Source organism: Rhinolophus sinicus, chromosome 18 (assembly GCF_057876585.1).
Source record: "Rhinolophus sinicus isolate RSI-liver-muscle chromosome 18, RSI-T2T, whole genome shotgun sequence".
Lineage (NCBI taxonomy): Eukaryota > Metazoa > Chordata > Mammalia > Chiroptera > Rhinolophidae > Rhinolophus > Rhinolophus sinicus.
The window spans coordinates 11232765-11258444 of NC_142518.1; the positions used below are offsets into that span (position 1 = coordinate 11232765).

Sequence of the window (25680 nt, forward strand, 5' to 3'; positions counted from 1 at the left end):
ATTGAGGACCCCAAAGAGCTCTAGTTTGGATGAGTTACGTCACTGTTTATCATACTAGGAATTAAAACTGAGATGTAAAAAAGATTTACTTGATAATTTATTTCAAAATTAATAAGTACATACTCTCGCTCTCTCTATATATGTATATTACATGACTATAAATAAAATACTTTGAGGAAAAAATAACTGTTTTTCAAGACAGTAAATGTTAGTGAACAGAGGCATATTTTTCTTTTACTTTTCCCCCCCAAAAAAATCTCTTGAATAGCAGTCTGGCTTAACAGATGACTGCTGGATTCTCATATCTGCTTCTGAATTCCAGCTGCTGTGGTATCACATGTCACTCAGGAGAGAATGAGAGTGAAAAAGGCAAAGAATGTCTTAGTATCATTATGATAAATTTGGACTTTGCAGGTCTCCTGAAAGACTCTCAGGGGCCCCCAGGTCTCCGCTGTCCAAAATCCGAGAACCACTACTCTAGAACACCCCAACCAGCTTTAGCATGGAAACCTCCAATGGACAGACACCCCCAAGTTGACTCACTCAATGGGGAGTTTTGCTAACTTACTCCAAACCACCATGAGTTAATTCACTTCTTAGCTGAATAAAAACTCATATTTTCTTCTCAACACTTTATAATCCTTACTCGTAAAAACATCAATTTGAAGTGTTCTCACTTTGTTCATTCAAACCCAGTGCTATCCATTAGAAATATACTGCAAGGCCTTTATGTAATTAAAAATTTTTAGTAGCCATTTCAAAAACTGAAAAAGAAACAGGTGAAATTAATGTTAATAATGCATTTTATTTAACTCAATATTTATAAACTATTATCCTTTCAGCATATAAAATCAACAAAATAAAATCATGAAAATCAAGTTACATAAAATATTAATGACATATATTACATTCTTTTTTCATATTAAGTCTTCAAAATCAGTGCATATTTTCATTTATAGTATGTCTCAATTCCGGTGCTACATTTTCATCAAAAATACTTGATCTGTTTTTAGGTTTCATAAAATTCCACAAAATTTGAAAAAGTAGATTCACATACTCGAGGTTTTCCAATAACTGATGGAGTCTCAGTATTCAAAGTAATTAAAATGAAATGAAATAAAAAATTCAGTTCCTCATTCACATCAGCCACATTGCAAGTACTCAGTAGTCACATATGGCTAGTGGCTACCATATTGGACAGAGCCGATCTGAACTTTATCCTCTGCTTTCCTTATCCATTGGTTCTTCAGTGCTTAGAAGCCTGATTAGGAAAAGTTAATCATTCTGATTTTTCTAGAAAACTGGCGCCACAGTGGGTTTCTTCAGGCTGCTTAAGGTGTTTGACAGAGAGCTGGGAGTGGGGGAATCACTCCGCAGCCAGTTAGCAAGTCAGGTTCCCTTCCAGCTTGGCTTCCCGGGCTTTCTCGTTTGATGTTTTCATGTACATAGAATAATCACATTGTTACTGAAATGGCTGTGAAATATACTGCTGGCCCCAGCCAGCCCTGGAATGGACCTGTCTCTGATTGGACATGGCACGAACTCAAATGGGATGACACCGTGAAGGTCTTAGACCAGGCTGCTGTGCTTATTGGGACCAAACAGTAGAAAGTCTGCTAAGTTCTTAGTGATGAACTCCACATCAGTGTCCGAAAGATAAGGCAGGTTTCCTTACCTTTTCTCTTCCTGTCTCCATTCATTGGTATGCTTTCCAAAAGGTAAAGGGAAGCAACGGAGTGAAATTCCAGCCCCAAAGCACTCAGGGTAAAGATGCACCACTAAAGTTAGCATCTTATAACTCAAAGGCAGCAAAAGTCATTTAAGAAGTTTCAAAAGAGAGAGCCAAGAAAAGTCTGTACAGTGTTAAACACTTCGTTTTGTTTGTGAAATGCATCATCTCCAAACATTTCAAATTCAGGAAAATGAAGACCTATCCCACTTTCACACTGGGGGATTTCTTATTTGTACTCCCCAAATAAAAAGACTAGAATTCCAAGTCTAACCATTTGGTCCCATTACTGCAAGTTTTGTGGCTGGTCAAATGTTTGATTCTTGTCATTGAGTGGGCAAATGAGAAAATGACTTTTATCTCCTTCAAATGTTCTCCCTTCCCCAAGTTGACTGTTTAAGCTTTTAGTCAGTCTTATCATTCCATCATATCCATTCTCCTAATGTTGGACTCATTCAAGAATCCTGCGTCTGAGTGCATGATGTCATTTCAAATAAATCTAAAAGGAACTGGAAAGCTTCTGAAAGTTCCTTATCTGAGGTAGCCAAACTAAATAAACTGAATTCACATCCATCAGGAGCTTACTGAAGGCTAGCACCATTCTTGTTGAAATGATTTCACGTGAAATGACATGTACAGACTGAGGTTTTCCTGGGCTCCTCCTTGGACTGGATAACCTCAGTTTTCTGTCTTCAGGTCCACAGTGCAGAGTGCCGGAAGAGCCATGACCACACGAGACTGGCTAGGCACAAAATTCACACTCAGCTCTTAGTCAGGCGTTACATAGCTGAGACACAATTGTGCTACCATCTTGAATGCATTCTGATTTGGAGAAGCCAAGCCTTTTCTTCAGCACTCACATTAAAGGAGCCAGAGTCATCAAAAGATGAAACACAAAAGTTAAAGTGTTAGAACTATTAGGGGCCTTGGAGATTATCTAATGTTGTCTCTGTACCTGAATGGTCTTGTTCTTAAGACTATTTTAATGTTCTTTCCCTTTTCTGGATAAAATGTAGTTTTGCTTTTACTACTATCCTCAAGAAATCTTAAGTGAAGTGTTAGGTAGTTCTAGAACTATAGAAAATAGAAAGCCCAATGGTTTCTCCTTCCCTTTCCTGCTCAAATTTTCTTCCACCTGCTGACTGATACCTCTGGTTCTCCCACTGCGGGCTTATCCTTTCATCATTAGGCCTGTAACTGCTACTAAAATGCAAATACCCTAGGAAAGGCTAGCACTTAACCAGTATCAGGCCTTTTGACTTTGGTGATAAAAGGGTCAAAGTGAGGGGTTTTGTGTCAGTAAGGCAAGGGTGTTGGAGGGAGACGGAGTGCCAGCTTGGAGGGCACAAAGCCCCTAATTGGGAGCTTGACGGCTCTACGTGTGGCTCAAAAGTCTCTGGCCCCTTCTCCCAAAACAGCTGCATTTGTATGAATTTATCTTTGGACTCCCTGTGGTGATCCACGTACTTCATAATTGTTCTTGCCAAAACTGGAGCCCCTGCCAAGTGGAAGGTTCTGGTACTGAGGGGTAGCTCAGGCCCAGGGTAAGGGTTCCCAGCCTTGCCAGAAAGGTACGTTAGTGCCTTCCTCATCTCAGTTTGTGGAAACAAGAGTGGGGAGCCGTGCAAGGTAGAGAGGTTAGGGTCTTGTTTTCAATTTTACTATGACTGGAAACCCCTTATCCAGGCTTAAGGAAGAGCATTGCATACGAGGGTATATGTAGTCATCCATGCATGCACACACCCATGGACACACACACGTACACACACATATACACACCTCCATCTGCACATGAATGTTCCTCCTGAAACACAGCAAAGCAAGTGATAACTATTTTCTGTGGGTAGCTGGGATTTCCATCCTGGTCTTGCCTTATTGTTGACTTGGGGTTGGGATGTGAGTGATGGGAGATGGCGAGTCTGTGCTTGCTGAGGCAGGATGGTGAATTCCCTAACCTAAATTATTGGGGTAACCTAGCATAGTAGTTAGGAGCCCAAGCTGTACCATTTACCACCTCCAATGCCCTGGGCAAGTGATGTAACCTCTCTGCACCTCAGTTTCCTGATCTGTAAAATGGATGTAATGCTAGTACCTACCTCACAGAATTGTTGTGAGAATGAACTGAAATCGTATATATACAATATTTAAAACAATGCCTGGCACGTAGTAGGTGCTCAATAAATATCTGCTCAATCAATAGAATGTTAATATTATCATTATTATATTATTACCATGAGGAAACTTCCATAACACAATGGCTTCAGATTTAGTGGGAAGAGTGAGGAGAGCCCTATTAGTATCACAACTTCTGTTCTTCTGGCAGGGCCAGATTGCCGTGCAGACTCATCTGCAGCTATTTCTCAGTGTATGAAGGAAAAGGAAAAACAACTAAATGTCTCAAAACAAAACAAACAATGAAATCTGGGGTGAGATAGAGAGGGGGATTGACATCTTACAATTAAATAAAAGCGTTACTACAGAGCAACTTCTGGAGAGACAGTTGAACCAGGCCTGGGTTTTTTGTTTTGTTTTGTTTTGTTTTGTTTTGTTTTGTTTTGTTTTGTTTTGTTTTGTTTTGTTTTGTTTTTTTAGCTCCAGACTTTGAGTGATTGGAAGTGTTGAGCTTCCTCTTGGATGTGACTAAACCACAAAAGGAAAGCATATTCTTCCCTTTATTCAGCACTCCTCAGTCCTCACTCCCTTTTCTGCTTCCTTTCCTGGGTGTCCGCTCTGATATAAGAAACCAAAATGGTGGCACTTCTTTCATGAGAATAGAGAGTAAGCAGCTGTGGGGCGGTGTAGGAGGATGGAGTGCTATATAAACTATACCTGCCTTAGCTCCTAAAGAAAAGCAACTGACAGATGAGGAACTGGGGTATACTTTATCATTGATGCTCCCCATTTCTTGACCATGTGGTAAGGACTGCTTCAGCGGACCCTGGCATTAAGCCTGGTTGGGGCTGGAACTGCTGTAGGGCAAGGCAGCTCCAGCCAGGGCTTGCTGGGCCTTTAATTTTCCATCCATGTGCACATATGTATAGGAATCCAGCAGATGGGCAGCAAGCAAGCTTGGGTAGCAGTCCACTGATAAGTAGCAGTAGCTCTGAATAAATCACAGTACCCTGGGCTGCAAATTTTGCTCCAGAGGATGGAGACTTGGACAAACAAGGGGAAAAGGCAGTCACTCAAATTTTCCTAAAATGCCAGAGGAATAACAGGTCAGTGATGAATACGAAATTAGCCTTTGGCCAGTCTCCAAAGTGATTTGACCTATTTAGGAGTCATTGAGAATGAGCCAAAGGAAGTTCAGTGGCCTGCATCTTGATTTGTCAAGGGAGAAGAAAGAGTATATGGACCTCCAGGTGGCCAGATTCCCTGCGACACTTGTTATGGAGCATATGAGTGAATATGGCTGGAGCTCATGGGAAGGGTTCTGGGACTCTGACTTTGGGCCAACTCCTGGCACAATTTAGCATGCAGATGTTAACCCCAGCCGATGAATTGGTAATCTGGTGTGCCAACTCAGTGTTCTTGGTCACTGAAAGTACCATATCGGATTGTGAAAGCCTTCCTACAGGTTAAACTCTTCTCCAAGACCCATGTGTAAAAGGTCAACTCAGGCCAAGTCAGCAAAGGGAATGTAGACATTAAGACTTCAGTGGAGAGCAAAGCCACAAAAGTACTGGGGCCGATTCCAGTACAGCCCTGCAGGTTGGAGTTGGTAGTGGATGCTGTTGGTGCCCTGCCTATATCTCTTTTACCAGCTGGGGTACCCCTCCTCCAGCTGCTGTGGGTGTTGGCTGCCCCTTCCCCAGAGAATTGCTATCTGCCAAATACTAGCCCCACCAACCATCTTGCCTCAAGGTGAGACCAGCTCTGTGGTGCAATTTGCACTCCAGAGCTCCCTGCGGGATCAGGCTGAACCAAATCTCCAGGTGAGGCCACATCCTTACTTAGTCCCTCCCCCCGCTGCGTCCTGCTTTCCTCGTGTCCCTTCTACTGAGAGCATCCCCTCCATGCATCACTTGAACAAGAATCCCCATCTTAGACTTTGCTTTTAAGGAACCCAACCTAAGAGAGAATTGGGGGAGGGGGAATTTTAGAACAGTCCCAAACCTGAGCGTACATTAGAATTACCTGGGCAACTTTAAAAACACAGATTCCCAGGTCCTACATCCAGAGATTCTGATACAATGGGTCTAGGGTGAGGCCTGAGATACTGCAGTTTTCCTAAGTGGATCCTTGGTAATATGAATGCAGCCAGTTCTTTGACCAATGGGAACCACTCACTCTAGCTCATCATCTTTATTTCCTTCCCTACGTCTTTTAGTAAACATTTATTGATTTAAGTTCAGGAATAAACCACACAATCTGTCAAAGACGTTAAGAAGCAGAGATTTAAGTAAAAGGATCCACAGCTTTTGGCAGAATTTCTTGAAGTTCAGCATACCATGCTGACTCTTAGAACTTTTTAAGCAAACTGTATCTTTACATTTTTTTGTATGTGTGTGGCGAAGTGTAAAGGTCTGTCTGGGTTGGAAAAGTGAGACTCTTTTGAGGCACTGAGTTGCTATGGAGCTTTCCAAAACAGGGTATTTGACCAAACTTTGAATTTAATTAATGCTTCCCAGTCTCCGTGCTCAGAAGTGTTAATCTACCATGCCCCTCTAATGCTTCAGACAGCGTTTCCCTGTACCCCCAGCTGCTTTCTTCATTCAGTAAATACTTATTGAGTACCTACTAGGTGCCAGGCACTATTCTAGGCACTTGGGCTTCATCAATGATAGAAACAAAAACTCCTACTAGCTTAATAGCTATATGATCTTGATGAAGTTCCTCAAACTTTCTCGGCCTCAGTTTCCTCATCTGTAAAATGGGAGTAATAAAACATACTGCACAGGGTTACTGTAAGGATCAAATGACATTCTATATAGAAAGCACAGTCATGGGCACATCATTACATTTTGAAAAAATGGTACTTATCACTGTTGTTGTGAGCATGCCTATTGTTACCCCATAAGCTGTAAACTTCTCATGGGCAGGAATAGGAACCAAGGCCTTCTGGTGTCACCCAAATAGCTTACCAGAGTAGGGGCTTGGTAAATATTGGTTGAATGCTTAACAAGTGTCTCAGTGTAGAGAGGACTTCCTGCTTTCTTATGCTGCTAGATTTAGGAAACAGTGAGAAATAGACTAGGCCCTATAGGAACTTTTTTTTGGGCGGAGGGGCTAATTTAAGCTGTGAGTTGTGGGTGGTGTGCTAAAGAAAAACAAGACTAAATAATAATCTACTCCTCATACTCTCCCAGAAGGCCACAGAAAGAAAATATATTGGTTTTGTTTTTAGTGATTTTTTCCCCCTTCTCTGATACATTTAGTGTTCCAGTGAGTCCTACTGACCTCTTTTTATATTGTTTCTGTCTCCTAATTCTCTTTTCCATCCTTCTCTATTGCTCGCCTTGGTCTTTGCCACCTATGGGAATAGTGCTGCTGGCCTAGTGTTCACAGAAGAAACTTCTGGAAGTCCAGAGGCATTGTGCATCCAGGGTCCCAGAGCTGTTGAGGTCTAATCTCACAGGCAGCACCCCACAAAGAGCTAAGCAGCGGTTGCATCAAAAACACACATCAGGTTTGTTGACCACCAAACTCCCTCCATTTTGTCTTCTCAGCCCAGCCTTCCCCTCAGCCCTTCTGTGAAGGTAAAAGGCAAGTTCACAGGATGTGGGCCTTCTTTCTTCCCTGACATCTGGTTTGATTCTGGGCAGCTAAATAGTGGACTTGCCATGAACAACAAAAGCTAATTCACTGTGGTTTTTAAACACCAAGTGCAAATATTTTTCCTTTTCAGCTTGGGGTCACTGGAAGGGAAAAAAACAGGACTGAGAAGGAGATTAACCTTTTAAAAACTATTACAACTTCCCATAGAAAATAAAACAATGGCATCATTTCCTTCCATTCATGAGAGTCTTTTTATGAGTGATTGTTGTTTGAGGCAAGACTGGGGATCCCAAGAAGATTTTTAAATACTGTTTTAGCTTGGTTTTCTACTCAAGAGCCCACCATGATTGCTTTAAAGAGCCCACACAAATCCCAGTAAAGCCCAGGGCCACCCTCTTTGCTTTCTCTTTCCTCTGTTCATCGCTGGCTGGCTTTCCCTCCACCTTCTCTCCAGTCCTTTGATTTCCTCCCTCAGGCAGGGCCCTGGCACTCTGCTAATGGGAGGGGAATGTAAGGCGAGAGCACTGCAATATACAGTATTTTAGGCAATTGCCATGCCATCCACTGATGCCACTAACAGATGCTTGGAAGGCTGGAGATTCCGTCTGGGTCACTTCCCCAAGGTTCCCGCCAGACTTTCTGTTGATTTGGGCTGTCTTAATGCATCCCAGAACCTCAGCGCCATTCAGTTCATCTTCAGAAATGATGTCACCCATTCTGGCTCTTGCTCCACATGATTAAGGAGCAGAAGCATCGAATGCAGGGAACTGATACCATCAGCAGAGACCTGGGGACTGTGAGAGAACAAAGCAAGTCCATCTACCTCACTATTAGTTATTTCAATGTTCTCTCTAGACTGCAAAACAAAAGCTCTTCTCCGACTTTCCATTGGGTTCTATTCTTTCCTTCTCTCCACCCTTCCAGCTGTTGCACATGAATTCAGTTGCTGGGTTCAGGTGGGAGGTAAAGCATGTGCCTTGATGACATGAAGACTACTAGAACAAAGCTGTGGAAGTCCCGAAATTCTCCCTTTCTTGCCAAGAGGACAATCTGAATAGGCTCCAGGATGGTTGATGTTTGTGAAGAGGCTTGAGGATTCTTGCCATGTACTATTACTGTTGTTATTGGCATCGCCAGAGTCTAACATGTTGATACAGGTGGTGTGTGTGTTGGGGGAAGGAGGGGATCAGAAATTGATTTGCAACCTGCAAAGAGCAAACTCCAGTTGTGTGAAACATCCTTTCAGTGTGTGTGCAAATATTTGCAGGCCTGTTGAAGAGTTCAACCTCACACTGACCTAAAATTTCACAGCCAAGTGAACCAACCCCAGCCTGGTGAGAAGAATGGGTGGCAACGTGAGGCAGCCATGGGGTGATGGAATGGGATGTATTCCTTCTCATGACTGGACAGTTGGCATAGGGCTGGGCTGCTGTGGCTCCCTGGGTTTTAGTATTTGCCCAGCTTCTTGTGTCTGGCAGCGTGCTCATGGTTTCCATAGCCACGTGGCACTTGGCAGAGCTTTCAAGCTGGCGAAGCCTGAGAGTCTGCATTTCCAACAAACTCCCAGGTAATGGCTGACCCCCTGGCCTATTGCCCTTGGAGCAGCTAGGCTGTAAAAAACAAAGTACCACTGCATTCTAAACTCCTTCAGGGCTGGAAAAGCAAAGTGCTAAGCCCCTCCTCTGGAGACTGGGTGTGTCTGAGGCTGCCCTGGAGTCCTGATTTGCCATTCAAGTGAACCCCGGAGGGATTAGTGGCTGGCCCAGCACTTGGGTGAGACCATCTCCCCCTCCAGGGGGGAGTCCCGGAGGCAGCACAGATGTTGTGTGAAAATCTGCCACCCTTCTCGCAGAAGGTTGCCCTCTTTCGCCCTCCCGCCCCCCTGCTCTGCTGGCCGACTTAAGCAGATCAGCTTTCAGCTCTCTGGGACTCCGAGAGGGCTTTGGATTAAAGAAAAGGCCTGTCCTTAAGAAGCAGAGCGGGAATCCAAGCATGCCTCTCGCCTGCTGCATGCCCAAGAATGCAGGTATTTGGGGTTTGCAGCATTTCCAGGCAAGACAAAGGGGGAGGGGAGTTGGAGGAGGCCAGGCCTACTGGAGAGGGGCTTGCACTGCAGCCGCTTCCTATTCTGGGGGGGACTGAGAGGTCTGTTTTTTGAAGAAAGTGAGCCCTTTCACAGGAACAGACGTGAGCAAGGGAGACTATGCCTGACCCGCAGGGATGACCTTGACGTTTGGGGTCAGCGGCTCCTAAGCTTTGGGGACTTTGGGTTCTTTATACTGGCTGGCCATGTTTGCAACTTTGCTCCTTCTGAGGTATTGGACTACTTAAGACAGAGAGGACAAGACTTTCTCCCTCCTCCTCTTCCTCTCTGACATTTGCATGTCTTCCAAGAGGGCCCAGAGGGTAGCCCAAGTACAGGTTCCAGGGCCCAGGGCTGCTGGGAAGAGCCGCTGCAGACTCAGGCCTGTGTCCTGCACCAGCTCGCACTGGGCCCTGCTTGCCTAGCCCTTTCTTCTCCTCCCGCACCCCGCCCCCTCCTGTCGTGGAATTCCTCAGTATCCTGCCCTCACCCTGAGATTACACAGAGAAGTTTCTTTATCTCCCTATGGGCCCAAACAGCCCTGAACTGGGAGTCCCCAGACCCAAGTTTCCCAATTTCTACTTTGTGTTCCATCTTAAATGGCCTTAAACCATCTGGGGGCCTATCTTGACTTCTTTAGTCCTATAAACCCTCCTTCACAATGTTCCTTTATCACAGAAGGTCAGCAACACAGTTGAACCCTGTTTCACAAGTGTTGAACTCTTTGCAGTATTCTCCCTGCATTCAGGTTAGTCCTTCCATTTTAACTCAGGCTCCTGAACGTCAGGGACAGTGGCCTTTCTTCCATAGACTCCAGCCCCTCCCCCAGTCATGTTGAGCACATACAGGGTGGGCAGTGGGAGTGTCCAAGTCCCTGCTCTCCTTGCCCCAGCTAAACCCCCTTATTGCACATTTGCCTCCATTGTCTTTGTGGAGACTGATGTATGGCATGGCGACACTCTACGGGCCACATGTTGGCCTAACCACTCCCACCCAGTACGGTTATACGCAGCCCTGCTCCATGAAAGTGTTGTTCTGTCCTGCCATCTCAGAACACGCCCCGTGAGTTGCTTTTCCAGGTGTGATGATGGGAATGCACTGGTTTGTGCCTGCTTTGTTACCTAAGATCCCTTAGGAGGGAAGGAAACATGCCTGTGGACCAGGCAGCTTCTGGCGGGTGCCACTGCACCCTGTCAGTTTCTTCCGGGCATTGTAGTTTCTGAATTTGGGAGTGAAGTCGTTCAACTCGAAATCCCTAGTATCCTATATCCTTACAATGAATAGCCATTATTTGATATGCAGGCCACACCTCAGAACAGTTCAATCAGAACGTCTGGGGATGGACCAGTACATCAGTGCATTTTATGAAAAGCTTCCCAGGTGGATTCCAATGTTGAAATCATTGACTGGGTTTAAAATCACTGACGAAAGGTAGAAGTAAGAACTCTAATCCCACTCTAACCCCCCAACTTCCCTCAGGGAACTGAGTGAGACCATTAAGGACCTAAGTCCACACATTTTCTTAAGGATCAGTGGATTCAGGGGAGAGTGTCCACCGGCCAGGTAGTATTGACCAGGCCTGAAGGACTACGTGATAGGAAGGAGTACCAAAGAAATAAGGCCCCTTTAGGTACCTGCCAGAAGTTTCCAGTGTAAGCTCAAGGAGAAAGAGGGAGACAAAGTCTTCAGAATGCCTTAACCCAGTTTACCTTGGAGAGTTGGAGATCCAAGGCCTGGGGGTGGCTGGCAGACCAGGGAGCGATAGGAAAGGCTACAGAGTTATGTGGCAGAAGGCTCAAACTTCATGGAGCTGCTGGCACTTTGAGTTTGGCCATCTTCTGGCATGACTGTTGGCAAGGTCATGGCCCCCTGCCAACTCTGGACAGCGCACAAGTGGGGAAACCCGACCCTTCATCAAAGGTGCCTCCAAGCAGGACTTGGCAGATATTGCGTTCAGCACAATAAAAGCTGAGGGGAAAATGGCTGCTTTTTGCCTCAACACAAATTTTATTACACCAGGTCTCATTATAAAAATGTTATAGTTTTGGGTGTGTGTTTACTACATAAACAATGTAGTGACTCTGATCTTCACGATCTTTCAAACTGGAGTCTCAAAGGGAGTTTTATTTACTAGATTTAAAGCCATGGAACAATTGTTTTGTATGATTTCCTTATAAGCATAGAAATGATTCAGGGTAAAATAAAACTGCTTTTTTTCTTCCTCAGCCCCTGCCGAATTTCTGCAACCTGGAGGCAGGCACAGCCAAGTACCTGATAGACTATAGGTGGGTAGACATGAAAGGGTTAGTGTGGTCTTCAGGAAAAGTGGAGTGTGGGTCTAGCTTCAGGCTCCTGTTGCATCCAGCCTACAATGGTGTCTTGGTGGTTGTGCAGGTATGAGAACCACTTAAGCTGATCAGGGAAGCTCTCGGTGCCCACACCCTTATGCCAACCCATAGACAGGAGCCAGGGAGCCCAACATCTACTGCCATTATTTACGCCTACATCTCTGGGCATCCATATTTCCCAGAAGCAAAGCTTTCATATCAGTATAAATGTCAGCTCAGGTCCCTTAGTTCATTCCTGGGAATGCCACATTCAGAGGGAGCAAAGTGTAGGCTGCTGCCATCTCATGGCAAAGTCTGTTTTGTCCATTTTTAATTAATTTATCTGACTTTTATATTCAATAACTTGAGATTTTAAACTTGTTTTTTTCTATTTCTTAAGTTGAATGCTTAGTTTAAAGAATATGAGAATTGAGAACTATAAATTTACCTCAGAGGACAGCTTTGGTAATTTCCAGTGGCTTTACTGTGTGGGCTTATTGTCATGGATTTCATCCTCTAGATAGTTAGGTTTTAGAGAGGCTTCATTGTGTAGGGAAAATGGACTTTGGTGTCTGCCAGATCTGGGTTTCAATTCTTGCTCTATCATTTATGAGATGTATGACTTGGGGAAAGTTATGGGATTGCAAATTCCTCATTTCTAAAATGAAGATGATATCTGCCTTATGTATTCTTTAAATGAGAATGAAATAAAAGAATGCAGGCAAAAGGACTTAGCATAGTGCACCTAGTAGCTGCTCAGTCTATAGTAGCTATGAATAATACTCATATTTAAAATGATATGCCTTTGGCACAGGCAAAAGCTTTGTGGCTGGGAAGCTGCTCTCCGTTTGTATGTCTTAGGCAGAGGGCCAGAACAGTGGGTGTCCTTTCTGGATCAACCCACTTATCCTAATGTCCTCCAGAGGCACTGGCAGATGGGACATGAAAATACCAACAGTGTGCCTAGGGGAGGGCATGAAGCCAAGTGTTACACTGGATTGAGCATGCTGAGGTGAGCCAGGAAAAAACTCAGCACAACACAAAACCTCACCACTGAGAAATTCCTCCAAAGTTTTTTAGTCTCTGTCTCTTGTGGAATGTTCCTCAATAGAACATTTCAGCTGCTCTGTCTTAGACTTGGCCTCTTTCCTCACTATCCAAATGTGTCACTTCCCACTCTTTACGGCCCTGACTGCTTGCCATGGTCCTTGAAGGAGGTGGCATTGGGGGAACTAAACTTTTTGGAGCCGCATCTCCCTGCTGGGCTTTGGGCATCAGACATGACTGAGATGCAGTTCTGCCCTTGAGGACTTCCAAATCAGGAGGATACTGACGCATGAGCACCAGAAAGGCTGTACACATTAACTCAGGGCCCATCTACAAGAAGGAGGGACCAACTCTCCCTTGTGGGGTGGTGTGGCAAGCTAAGTGAGGCCAATGGAGGAGGGGATTTTTGAACCGAGTCTGGTAGGGTAAATAGGTTAATGTATATCAAGGTTTAGGTGGATTTTTTAGTTTGTGGGGTTTTTTTTTTGGTTTTTTTTTTTTGGTTTTGTCTTGTTTTATTTTTTAGAACACAATGGAATGACCTCACTGATGACATTCAAAACTGAAAACAAAAACAGACAAATGAAAAAACTACCTGGTCTCTAAAACCAAGGGAAACATATTTTATAGAGACAATATTTTTCAGAAAATTAAAGCCTACTTGCTTTGCATTGATTCTTGCCTTCTCTCAGTCTGGTGGGTGGGGAGGTAGAGGAGATGGTAAGATTAGAATAAGATAAGGCTGCAGGAAGTTATAAGCAACTATAATCTGCTGTCCACATTCTATCCTATACAAGCCATCTGTATGTAAATGTATTTGGAGGTTACTTGTCTGTGGTCAGGGAAGAATCTTCTAGTCTGTGAAGCCCACCCGTGCTTTTGAATACTCTGTTGGGCAGCATGGCTCCCTCCTTCCTGGGTGCTTCTTTTTGGGTCAGCAGGAATCCTGAGAAACTCCACTCTCCTGAGGGATGCTGGCCTTACATGTAGCTATAAGTCATTGACCGTGAGTGTGGTGACAACCGCTGGCTCCCTAAATGACAGAAAGGAGATGCAGAAGGTGATAAATCTCAGCCATATCTTCTCACAACTGAAATACAGGACTGGCTCTTCAGCATCTAGAGGCCAAATGTCAAACTCCAGTAAGGGGAAAATGCAAACGTTTCCTCAGCTTTGAAGAACTCAGGTCTCCCAGGAATGCTATTTTTACTCCTTTCTTGCCCCACCCTACAGTGAAGCAAAGAGAAAATTTTGATTATTCTTCAAGGTAAAGTAAATCACTTCTCTCACTGCCTCGTTTTTGTGTTATGCTTGCAATAGATGGCATTTGGCTATTAACAACTAGGATCCTTCTTCCATCTAAGTTTTTATCCCTGGAAACCTTCACCAGTAAGTTAGAGCTGGATGATTAATTTGAAAATAAGGATGTGCTTGAGAACAGGCCAGGGGCACACATCAATAGCCACAGAGCCCTTGGCTTAAATGAACGATAAATTACTCATCCCGACTAACGCAGACCTGTAGCTCCTGCTCTGTAAGCCAGGGATGATGACAAGGGCCATGGGTTTCTAGTACTTTCCACACCTACCTCGGAAAGCAAGGAAAATGGACGCCTGGGAGAATTAAGATAATTGTGTATCGAGTGGTTTTCCTTGGAAAGAAGTTGATTTATAGATTCTCTTCATGAATTAGCCTTTTATTTTTCCCCTTCTGCCCCTCTCCTCTTGGCATTTCTTGCTTCTTTTATTTATTTATTTTTTACACGAAAGACATCATGGGTGAGAAGAGATTTTATTTTGAAGACCAATGATCACATTAACAAGGTGACAGCAGATAAGCTAAAAGTCACTCCATTTTCTGCTGGGGAAAAATGTTCTTAGCCACCAAATTGCATTTTGCTTCTCTTTGTCTACTCTCCTTTTATAGGAGGGTGGCAGTCCCAGCCACTGATGGACTCAGAAGAAATAAGTGGGAGATAAGATATACCCTTGATTCATATAAGAAGGGAATCTTTTGAGTTCAATGATAAAAAATGACTTCCTTTCCTGTTCTACAACATTCTTGTGGCTGGAGCTGTCTGTAGGACAGTGACATTCCTCTGCCCTTGGTCCAAAGTGTCAAACAGAAAATAACTACTGTGTTTACCCGAAAATAAGATCAGCTCTTATATTAAGTTTTGCTCCAAAACACGCATGAGGGCTTATATTCAGGGGATGAGAAACGCAAAAATCATGCTAGGGCTTATTTTCTGGGAAATAACATGAAATCTGAAACTTGGTAAAGGGCAAAAATCCAATTCATTGCAATTTAATAGATGTCTAGTCCTGGATCGTATTTTGTAGGTACAGACTCTCCCTACATTCTGCCCTGTATTTGGGGCAAAACTGAGGACTCCCCCTACCTTTAAGGTATTGCAACCACATCCAGAGACCCAACACACACTCAGTGAAAGAGCAGTCAAACAAAACTGGTGTGTGACTGTGTCTATTAAAAAACAAAAAAAACAAAAAACAGGCTCCATAATGATCAAACAAAAAGTGAATGGGGGGTGGAGGAGGTGAAGGGGAAAAGGGAGGGAAACTTCCTGAAGGAAGTGAGATTTGAGCTCGGCTTTGATGGATTGGTAGGAATTTGTTAGCCAGGAGAAACATATACCTCTGTAAGCTGTAGTTCCTTCTGTAAAATCTCATAGGCTTGTTGTGAAGATGGAATGATGTAATGAAAATAAAGTGCATAGCACAGTGCATGGCACATGATAAGGCTGAATAAATGTTTGTTGTTATCATCGTCATTACCAGGAGACGGTATTGGAAGGTGTGAGCAAAACCTTCAGGGCTCTTCATAGGGAAATGATGCTATCAGTCACAGATAATTAAAACTCTTTCCCTCTAATCTTACCCCACTTGTTCTGAGGCTGACCCTCATCTTTCATATCTTGGTATACTTTGGTTAATATCAGTTCACCTCTGGCAAATGAAAGCAGATTCAACCAAGTATCAAAAGATGTTCTATTGGAAAATGGAGGAGGGTTAAAAACATACACTCATTTATAATTTCAGTAGTGGGTAGATATTTGAGTGAAGGTGTAAATATAAAACCAATAGCTTATGTTAGCATCTCTCTTGGGTCTTTGTTTTCAATGTCTTATTTTAGCAACTTCAAAAAATATTCACTCAGGGTATTTTTTTTCTAATCTGTTTATCCTCCAGTGGTTTCATTCAGGTCACAAATGAAAAAGGTGTCTCTGGAAAGAAGTAATGAAACGCATTTCTTCTCAAGTTTGGGAGTTAAAATAGAAGACTAAGTACTTTGGCATCATAAATAATGACTCTAATGCGTTTGAGAGGGGCTTGTCCATTGACATTGGGGCTGAGGAGATTTGGGCCCAGTGGTTGGGGAAAACCAGGACATTAATATGAAAAGTCATTTAATGACCCCTTATTATGTGCTCAGCAGGACTGTGCTGACTGCTCTGTCATAGTTCATACTGCACAATTATTGTGCTCATTCCATAGATGAGGAAAGTGAGGCTTGGCGTATTTACGTATATGACTTGCCCAAGATTACAGCTTGGATGTTGTAGATCCAGGACGTGCATCCAATTCTATCCGATCCCCAAACCTGGGCTTTTTACCTTGAGGTTATACTGCTTGCAAGGGTTTGAAAATAATGACCCTAAACTAAACATGGGGGTGGTGTTTTTAGGTTATCATACAGGTTAAGAGTTAAAAGATGTGCTATGGCCTATGCAACAATCTCATCTTAGATCATCCAAAGTAGAAGGAAACTTAGTTTGGATTTAAAGGAGCAAGAACCAATCTGCAGAGATGTCCCCCACCAAAATATGAGACTGTGAGCCAAAAGGTGTCAGACCAGGGGCAGAACCAATGAGAAAACAGAAGAAGGTAGGTAAGGCCTTTTACTTTCTCTCAATTCCTATCATGATTCTAGAACATTTTGCTAATTAACTTGACTGCCTGTAACTGATATATTTATTACCCAGCATTGTTTATCAATGACATACTGTTCAAATATTCATTTCCTAGGAGAGAGTTATAAATGTCTTCTGGGATCATAAAAGGTGATGGATTAACAAGTGCTGGAGGTTGTGGCAGGTCAAGAAGTTACAATGCAGAATTTCCCACACCGCTGCTTGGATGGGTTGGCGGTTCAGCATGAAGAGGTGGTGTTTTTCAGTGGTGAGAAAGAGGATAGTTTGTCCTCTAATTTCTTAACTTCAGCCATCCTGGTGAAGGTGCTTGCAGGGATTATACTTAATCTCATTCAAAGTTTCGGGACAAAGTATCAAGTAGCAGATATGATTACAGCTCTTCCTTTGGAGTTTTTGTAACTCCAAACATAATGTTTAAATGTCTCTCTTCCATACTTGGCCATCCTCATATCATCATCTGCTTTCCAAAAATTTCCAAGGCCACTTGCTCTGGATAATCACCAAGCTGCCCTGGGCCAACAACACCACCTGTTGGCTAGAACAGAGAACTCTTGGACTCAACATTCTTTCTTGTCCTTTGAGATGATAATGCATGTATGTGTCTCTGAAATTCCCTATACCAGCTGGGTGTTTCAGTCATGCAAAATTGGTTACTTTTGCTCATCACACCATGCTCTCTCATACACCTTCAGGCCTATGTTCACTGTTCCCTCTCTAGAATGCTTTTATGACCTGTTTCACCTGGCCAATTTGGGAGCCTTGGTTGAGAAGCCTTCACCTTCCTTGAGAAGCCTTTCCTGAAATCACCTTCCTTGAGAAGCCTTTCCTGAAATCACCTTCCTTGAGAAGCCTTTCCTGAAATTGCCCAGGATGATTTCGACATCTCCCTTTTCATAGCCCATGTGCTGTGCATGCCTATATTTTAGCAGTGTTTCCAAGAGCAGAAGATGAACTAGTACCTGTAAGGGCATCTGAGCCAGAGGGTGGAGATGGAGAGGGGTAGAGGTGGGTATGGCCCAAAACAGCCTTCCATAGATTTTAAGATTTCTTCCCCCCACCACTCTGGTTCAAGCCATTGTTTCTCAGTCTAGTTGTGTAGGACACAGCTCCCTGACCCATACTGGTACCATAAGCCTTGCGCTCCCCCCCCCCTCCCCCCCGTCCCCCCTGAGGTAGTCGGTCAGTCGGCCGCTCACAGCAGCTCATGGCAGCTCTCGTTGGCTGCCGGCCACTCACACTGGCCACCGGCTGCTCCTGGCAGCACACAGCAGCCTGTGGCAGCTCACTCCCACCTCTGGCTGCTCACTGCACGCAGCCCCGCTCCAGGGAGAGCCGTTGTTCACAATCTTAGCTGTAGAGGGCGCAGCTCACTGGCCCATGTGGGAATTCACCCCGCGACAGGAGCACTGCGCTCCAACCACCTGAGCCACTGGGCCAGCCAAGATTTCTTTGTAATCATATGTGTCATCCTAAAATTCTTACAAAATTAGCACTATTTTGTACAATATTTAATATAAAATAATCTCCCCCCAAATAATTATTGAGTAAAACTAGTGGTCCAGGCAGATTACTCCACATCGATCCTGTGGCTTCCTAAACCCCCAGGCACAACACAGTGTATCCTGGAAGAACACGCAAGTCCCTCTGAAAACCATGCACAGTGTCTTTCTAGTCGGCAATTCTATGGGCTCCTTCAGAGTAGGGACTAAGTCTTCCATCTCTGCTATAGTAGTGCCTAGTGGATTTTAGATACTCAAAAATACTATTATTTTTGGAATGCGTGAATCTTTCCAGTAATATTAGGCATAATAAAGAACCAGTGTCATTAATCCTCAGAGACAGACATTCCAGTTGTAGACCCCCAGGTCCCCATCAGCCCACTACTCTTTTTCTAGTTTTTCTTGTATTTCATTGGGCACTGGCATTTAAGATTAATTTCTGAAACTATCTTCTTGACTTATGTGAACGTTTATTCACTACCATGATGTCAGTATTGTTTCCCACTCTTGTGCATTGCAAATACACATTTCCCCAGCAATATTGTGGAGGAAGTAAGCTTTAATGGGCAAACCTGGAACTCTCAATGCCATTTGTAACTTTTTTCCCCTGGGAAAATGTGTCCCGAATTAAAAAGAAAAACTTACACATGAACTTTGGAATACTCCGAGGCTGGAGACTGACTGTATCAAACCCCTTCATCCTGCGGCTTCAGTTATGTGGCTTACTGCCGACAGCCTGAGGGAGGAGGAAGGAAGCCTAATGCTACAGACACAGAGTAATATCCCAGCATTACTGGAGTGGACAGGAGGACCTCAGATGGGTCCTTCCCTCGGGTCTCTCAGGGTTCTACCAGCATCATCATCAGGTCATCTTCCCTGGAAGCCAGAAAGATTCATTCTTACAAATTCCACTGACATCTGCATATCTGTGATCCTAAAACCGTCCCCTTTCTGAGACGAATGAACACGGGAGCCATCTGTTGTCTCTCCATTAAAAACAAAAATCAATTTTAAAAAATCTTAAGTTTTTTTTTTTAATTTATTGAGGTGACAATTGTTAGTAAAATTACATAGAAAAAATCTTAAGTTTATTAAGACATATTAAGGGTTAAAAGAGCTCCTAGGTGCAAAGCAACTTTCTAACATATGATCTATTTCTTATGAAATTATTCTTTGCAAACTGCCCACTGCTTCACCTTGCTTCTTTTACCAAAACCCTTTAAAAACAGGCCAAACCATCTCTTGATTCTCCTCCATATCACTCTCCAGGTGGTAAAACATGGATAAAGGGCTTCTGACAAGTTAGGGTACACTTCTTTACCTGGCTTCTCTAGTGTAGCTTCTGGTACCTCATAGGGACTATTGATTCTCCCATCTGGTCATTTTTCTTTCCGTTGTTCGACTTCACCCTATCCTTAAATGAAGAAACCCCTCCCAAATGGGCACATAATCCTATTTTAATATTGACTCTAATCTGGATTTCTAGTTTCATTTCTAATTCTAACTGGAAAGCAACTGATGGAGGTCCCAGCCTATAGCCCAAATCCAGTGTCCTGGCCACAGTCTTAGACTGGAAAAGCTGTTAGGAAGCAAATTCAGAGCCTGAACTGGGAATAACGGCAAACACTAGTATAGAGGGGGGTTTTCTTTAACTCATAATGTTTCTCAGTAAAACATCCCCATTTCTGGAACATAATTAGTATGTGTTTAACCACAAATGTAGAAAAATTGTTTAGGGTACCGACCAATATATTTTTTCAGGACTACAAAGAAGGGTTTTTTCTCTCTCCTCCTTTATATGCTCCTTATAAAACCTTGCCAGAGTCAACTAAAACGTACCCCCTTTCATTACATATACTTTTCCCCAAGAAGTAAAATGAACTAAATTAATTCATTCACTTAGCATTGTAAATGCCAAATGAAAAAGCCATAGACATATACATGTAAATACTACCTCTATAATTATTTTTTGTGTTTGTAAAACTAAAGGGCACTGAGAGAAAGAAAAATAAATTATTCGAAGTTCAAAGGTTCCCAGATTTACTAAGAAAATAAGAAAAGAAAAAAAAGAAACCCAACTATCTACATGCTATGATAGCCAAAGAATCAACTAATATGTTACTCACCAATATTTGCTTCAAAAGAAATGGCTTTTGTCAAAACTGGTGGGAACTCCAAATGCTGAACATTTTTTCCTATTATGTAAAGTTAGTAATTAATGACATGATTAAGAGTGCAAGAGTTGATTTCACTATGTTGAAATTGCAATGTACAGCCAAGGTTGAGCAGTATTTAGTTGTAACAATTAGTTTTTCCTTTCTCAGATAGTTCATTTGGCCCTAATTTAGTTTGCAATTATTCCTTTCTTTCTTTTGAGGGTTTCCATTTGTAAGTTTCCCAAGTGTGTAGGAAGGGGAGAGTGGACATCTCTTTGACCCCTCCCACCTGTGTCTTTGGATGCCCCATCTTCCTAAGACAGCCGTGATCATTGTTGAATATTACAAAACTGACGCCACGTCCTAACACAGTGTAGTTCTTGTTCCACGACCTTACTCCTGCATTTCCATGAAGGGTTTCTGGGGTTATGCATTGGCATTTGTAGTCTTTAATCATCTCTCTTTCTCTTCCTTCCATCGCGATTGTCTCTCTTCCCCACCCCACCCCCATTGTCTCTTGAGGGTGGCTCTGGGCCATGCATCTTGGTGCTTCTTTTCCTTAAACCACGTGACCTAACATCAGCCTGATAAGCCCAGGATTGGAGGAAGGGAGATGGGCTTCTGGGACTGAAGGCTATCCATAGGAAGCCTCTCTGAACTGGCACTTTAATGGGGCATAATTGAGATTATAAGACTTTGAGCTATGAGTATTTGGAGCCATCGAAAAGGACTTATTTTGTTTCTAAGAAGGCTTTAATTTATGGTATCTGTGCTCAATAATTCTCAACCGTTAGTATCTGTTTTGATGTGTGGCTAGAAATTTATTTTAAAGAACTTCATCAGTTAGCCTTTTCTGTGTAACAGATCACCCCAATATTTAGTGGCTTAAAAATTTAATGGGTGGTTGTTCTGGTCTGGGCTGGCTCAGTTGAGCTCTGCAGGGCTTGCTTATGTGTCTGTAATCACTCAGCTGGGGTTGGATGACCTAGGGTGGCCTCACTGACATGTCTAGTGGTTAGCAGGCTATGGGCCAGGTTGAGGGGGTAACTGGGCCACATATGTCTCATTATGTAACAGACTAGCCCAGCCTTCTTAATAGACTGACCGTAGCATGGGTGAGTACCAAGATGAGCAAAAGTAGAAGCTGCAAGGCTTCTTAAGCCCAGGCTCAGAACAAGTATAATGTCAGTTCTGCCACATTCTTTTGGCCAAATCAAGTGACACGCTTGATGGGAAGAGCTGAAAAGTACTGTGGCTATTTTTGAAATCTACCACAATAAGCAAGCACTCTTATTTGCAAATTTTTAATATATAAATTAAAATGGATTTGGAGTTCTTCCACTAATAAAGTAACTCTCACTTGCATTCATATAGCCTTTGTAAGTGGGAGAGAAAGGGGTGGGAATTGCTCATGGCCATGAAAATGAGTTATCCATGTAAATGCTATCTATCGTGTGGGTCATGTCAGAAAAAGATGGCAAGCAGCTGTCCAAAAGGCAGTGTGGTGAGGTGGAAGGGCATGAACCTTAGAATCAGACAGATCTGAGTTCGAACTCTATCTCCACAACTTGTTGGCCAGATGGCCTTAGACAAGTTACTTAACCTCTCTAAGCATCAAGTTTCTTAACCAAAAAACAGGACTAATACTTAAGGCATACGGCTATTGTGAGGATTAAATGAGATAATGGTGTAATGGCCAGCACACAGTAAAGAGACATTTCATGCTAGCATCCTTCCCCATCCCCTTAATTTTTTGAAATTCGTGTGTAGTGGGCATAGTAACTCTTCAAAGCTGCCTAGTCCTTTCCCTGCCAGAAACTAGCTTTTATTTTTCTATGTATTGTACATCTTTGAGAGAAAACTGTGATGTAGCATTTTCATCCTGGGATCTTGGCAGTGTTTGGAAATATAAGCTTACAGTTAAAAATTCCAATACAATTCTTAGTTTTGGTGCGACAAATTATTTCACATTTTTGAGTTGTGCATAGTTGGTTTTTCTTTATGGTCTGCATACACTATGAAATTTTGGGAAGCTACCATCAAAAAAGACTTTGAAATAATGGAAGTTGGGCAGCAATGTATGAGAATGATGTTCTCTCAGAAATGCTGCATTTACATTGGATAAGGTTTTCAAACATATCTGGGAGTTCTAAGTAGTGAGGTTGGTCTTTGGGGGCAAGAAGGGACCAGACTGGGCAAAACCTCTGCTTCTCCTCTGATGCATTCCATAGGGCCCCATTTTGGCTAAATCATCATAATTCCCACCAAGACAGCACAGAATGATAATGGTTTTATTTATTATTTTATATGCATTGCCAGTATATGCAAAACTTTATAGCTTGCCATAAATCGAGAGGGATTATCACAGCTGTTACTTATTTTAACAGGTCACAATACAGTAGTTTATGCCAGATGGTTTGGAGAATTTTGAAAGAGAAATTTTATACAGGAAGCCATATAGATACTGACTTGGGTAGTTGCGCCCTGAAATTAATTTACATTTGTTATGATATAAAATATATATAAATAAACACATAGTTCCTTATGAACGAGTGAGATATTTTATAGCAGTGATTTCTTCTGGAAGTCATGGGGTCTCTTGTGAGCAGCAGTGGTGGGGAAGTAGCAGAAATGATGTGCTGCTACCAGGATAAAGGAAGAATAAGTCTCAGCCATGTCCATAGCTATGGAGGGGATATCCAGCTTGCTCCACAGAAGTCAACTTTGGAGGCAAAACTGGGTTTTTATTATTGGAGCCAAGGAGAATAAAGCAGGGAAGCCACCCTATGTAAACATAAGGAGGGGGTGTATATGCAGGAGAGGAGAGTTGGAATTGAGATTCCCCAAGGTCACCAACAAGGTCAGTCTGGGGCAAAAAGGTTACCCGGCCTGGGCAGATCACAGAACATATTATAGCCCTTACAGATGCTGAAGTTTATAGGTAGAGTGGTCAGTTCTGGATGATCAACAGAATGGGAAGAAGAAATAAGCACGATGATCAGAAATCATTTCAGAGGGTGTTTTTGGTTCCAAAGAGCGATAATAGATTTCTAAAATGAGAGACCTAGAGAGAACCTTACAGATCATCTCCACCCTCTGTGTTTTATAGGTGAAGAAATAGACCAAGAGGATCATTGAAATATGGTTGTCTTGGTTCTTTCAACAAAAAAGTAAAATCAGATTGTCAAAGTACTTGGACCCTGTTGATCTCTTCCAGTTTCCTCCCCCTTGTTCTGCCCACCAAGTCCTCTCCTGCTTCCTACCTCATGCTGGAAAAGGACCACATCCCCACCTGTCAGAATAACCCAAAGACCAAGTCTGAAGCACAGCTGGGTTTTCTTGGTAAATTGCCTTGAGATGTAGTAAAGATAATATACTACCTCTGGAACAGGAATAAAATTATTTAGCATTTTCAAGTCAATTCTTTCATCTCCTATAAGATAGGGGTCAACTAAGATCTGTTGGTATCAACAAAATAAGCACAAGAGGTGAGTTTAAAACAGATGCAGAGCATATCATGGGTATAATCTATGTGCAGAAAATTCAGGAAATGACAATATTTCAAAAGTTGAATAGCCCATGAATGTCAGGGGACAGAACCAGAACCTGTATTATGGATTCCCCCAAGATGACTCGTAGGAGAATTAAAGCTAGATAATACTGAAATGCCCAACTCCTCTCAGAGACGCTCAGCTTCCAATAACCAGCTCTCTGAACACAGCACTAAGCCTGAAAGTAAGTGAAAGGAGCTTCCCAAGGCTGCAGATAGTTGTCAGCAAGCCCATGCAGTTTATCACTTAGCATCTTGCTCAGGCTATTAGTAACTTTTTTAATGGACAGATGTTTCCCATCCATGGTGTCTGTTTTCCTCAGCTCACTGTAGATTCAAATGACAGGGAAGGAAATAGAAGGAGGGTGTGAGAGGAATGACAGTAGAGAACTAAATATCAAGCAAAGAGCTTAGAAATTGAAAAAGGAATCTTTGAAATGTGTTGCCATAGAGACTAATAATAAGCCTTCTTAATAAAGACCCTAAGTTAATCAGCAAAGCATTAAATTGTGTTTTGTATCATCTGATTAAAGAGACAGGAAAGTGAATTGTTCAAGGTAGGCTAATTCTGGTAATAAAACCCCCAACATTTCAATGGCTTATCTCTCACATTGCAGGTCAGCATACAGTCATTTGGGTGCCTAGGCTCCTTCCATCTTGGGGTTCCACACCACCCCCTTCACCGTCACAGACCCTCTGTGTTCAGCCAGTGGGGAAGAAAAGGGCATATATGTAGGAATGGGTAGGAGTTTTTGTGGGCCGGGCCCGGAGGCACACATCCCTGTACCTATATCCCACTGGCTAGCACCGAGTTACATGGCTGTACCTAACTGCAAGGGAGGCTGGCTGCAGGAGAAAGAGGGAGACAGTTGGGTGAATAACTAGCCAGTTTCTTCCAGGGAAAGTATAAAATATGTTTTAAAACAATGTGGGGCTTCAGAAAGCTACTCTTGGTTGGATAAACTTTAGTTCCATGGAAAATCACCTATGTAGACTTACACATTTACCAGCAATATCAGTTAAAGAGAATAGTTACGTCCTAAGCCACACCGTAGATCAGAGGCAGGCAAACTATGGCCAATGGACCAAATCCCACCCACTGCCTGTTTTTGTGATTAAAGTTTTATTGGAGCACATCCATTCATTTATGCCTTACCTATGGCTGCTTTCTCACTACAGCAGCAGAGTAGTTGCAACAGAGATGGCACAACCTGCAAAGTCTAAAATGTTTACTCTCTGGTCCTTTACAGAACAAGTTTACTGATCCCTGCTCTAGATCATCCCTGTCCTAAGGGAGGACACATTTGCAATTGTTTTCCTCCTGAGACCTGCTCCTCTTGGCTTCCAGTAAAAACGGGGGGACACCCACATGAACCGGCATGTAAACTCTACCCTTAGAATGCTAGCTCCAACAGGGCCCAGACTCTGTTCTTTCCCCACCAGCACCCAGCACAGTACCTGGCATCTAAGAGATGTTCAAAAGGTACTTCTGTTTGAACCATCAAGCCATGGGAAGCATCAGGTACTCTAGCCACCATACAGGGGATAGGGACCCCAGAAAAACTATTATACAACATGAGCATACGACGTATGTATGAAGACCTCAAACACAGGAAGGA

The 25680-nt window shown here is 43.0% G+C and overlaps 1 protein-coding gene across 4 annotated transcripts in view; it reads left to right on the plus strand.

The window, feature by feature from the left end:
- Nucleotides 1-25680, plus strand: part of NHS (NHS actin remodeling regulator) — a 441226-nt gene that overhangs the window by 336438 nt on the left and 79108 nt on the right. Inside the window, exon 1 of one of the 4 annotated variants that reach the window (XM_019755449.3) lies at nt 9260-9473. The exons of the other annotated variants lie outside the window; for them this stretch is intronic. Coding sequence (XP_019611008.3) covers nt 9440-9473 — 34 coding nt within the window. The 5' untranslated portion in view covers nt 9260-9439. Of the gene's footprint in view, nt 1-9259; nt 9474-25680 lie in introns of those variants that run through there. 4 annotated transcript variants of the gene reach the window in all.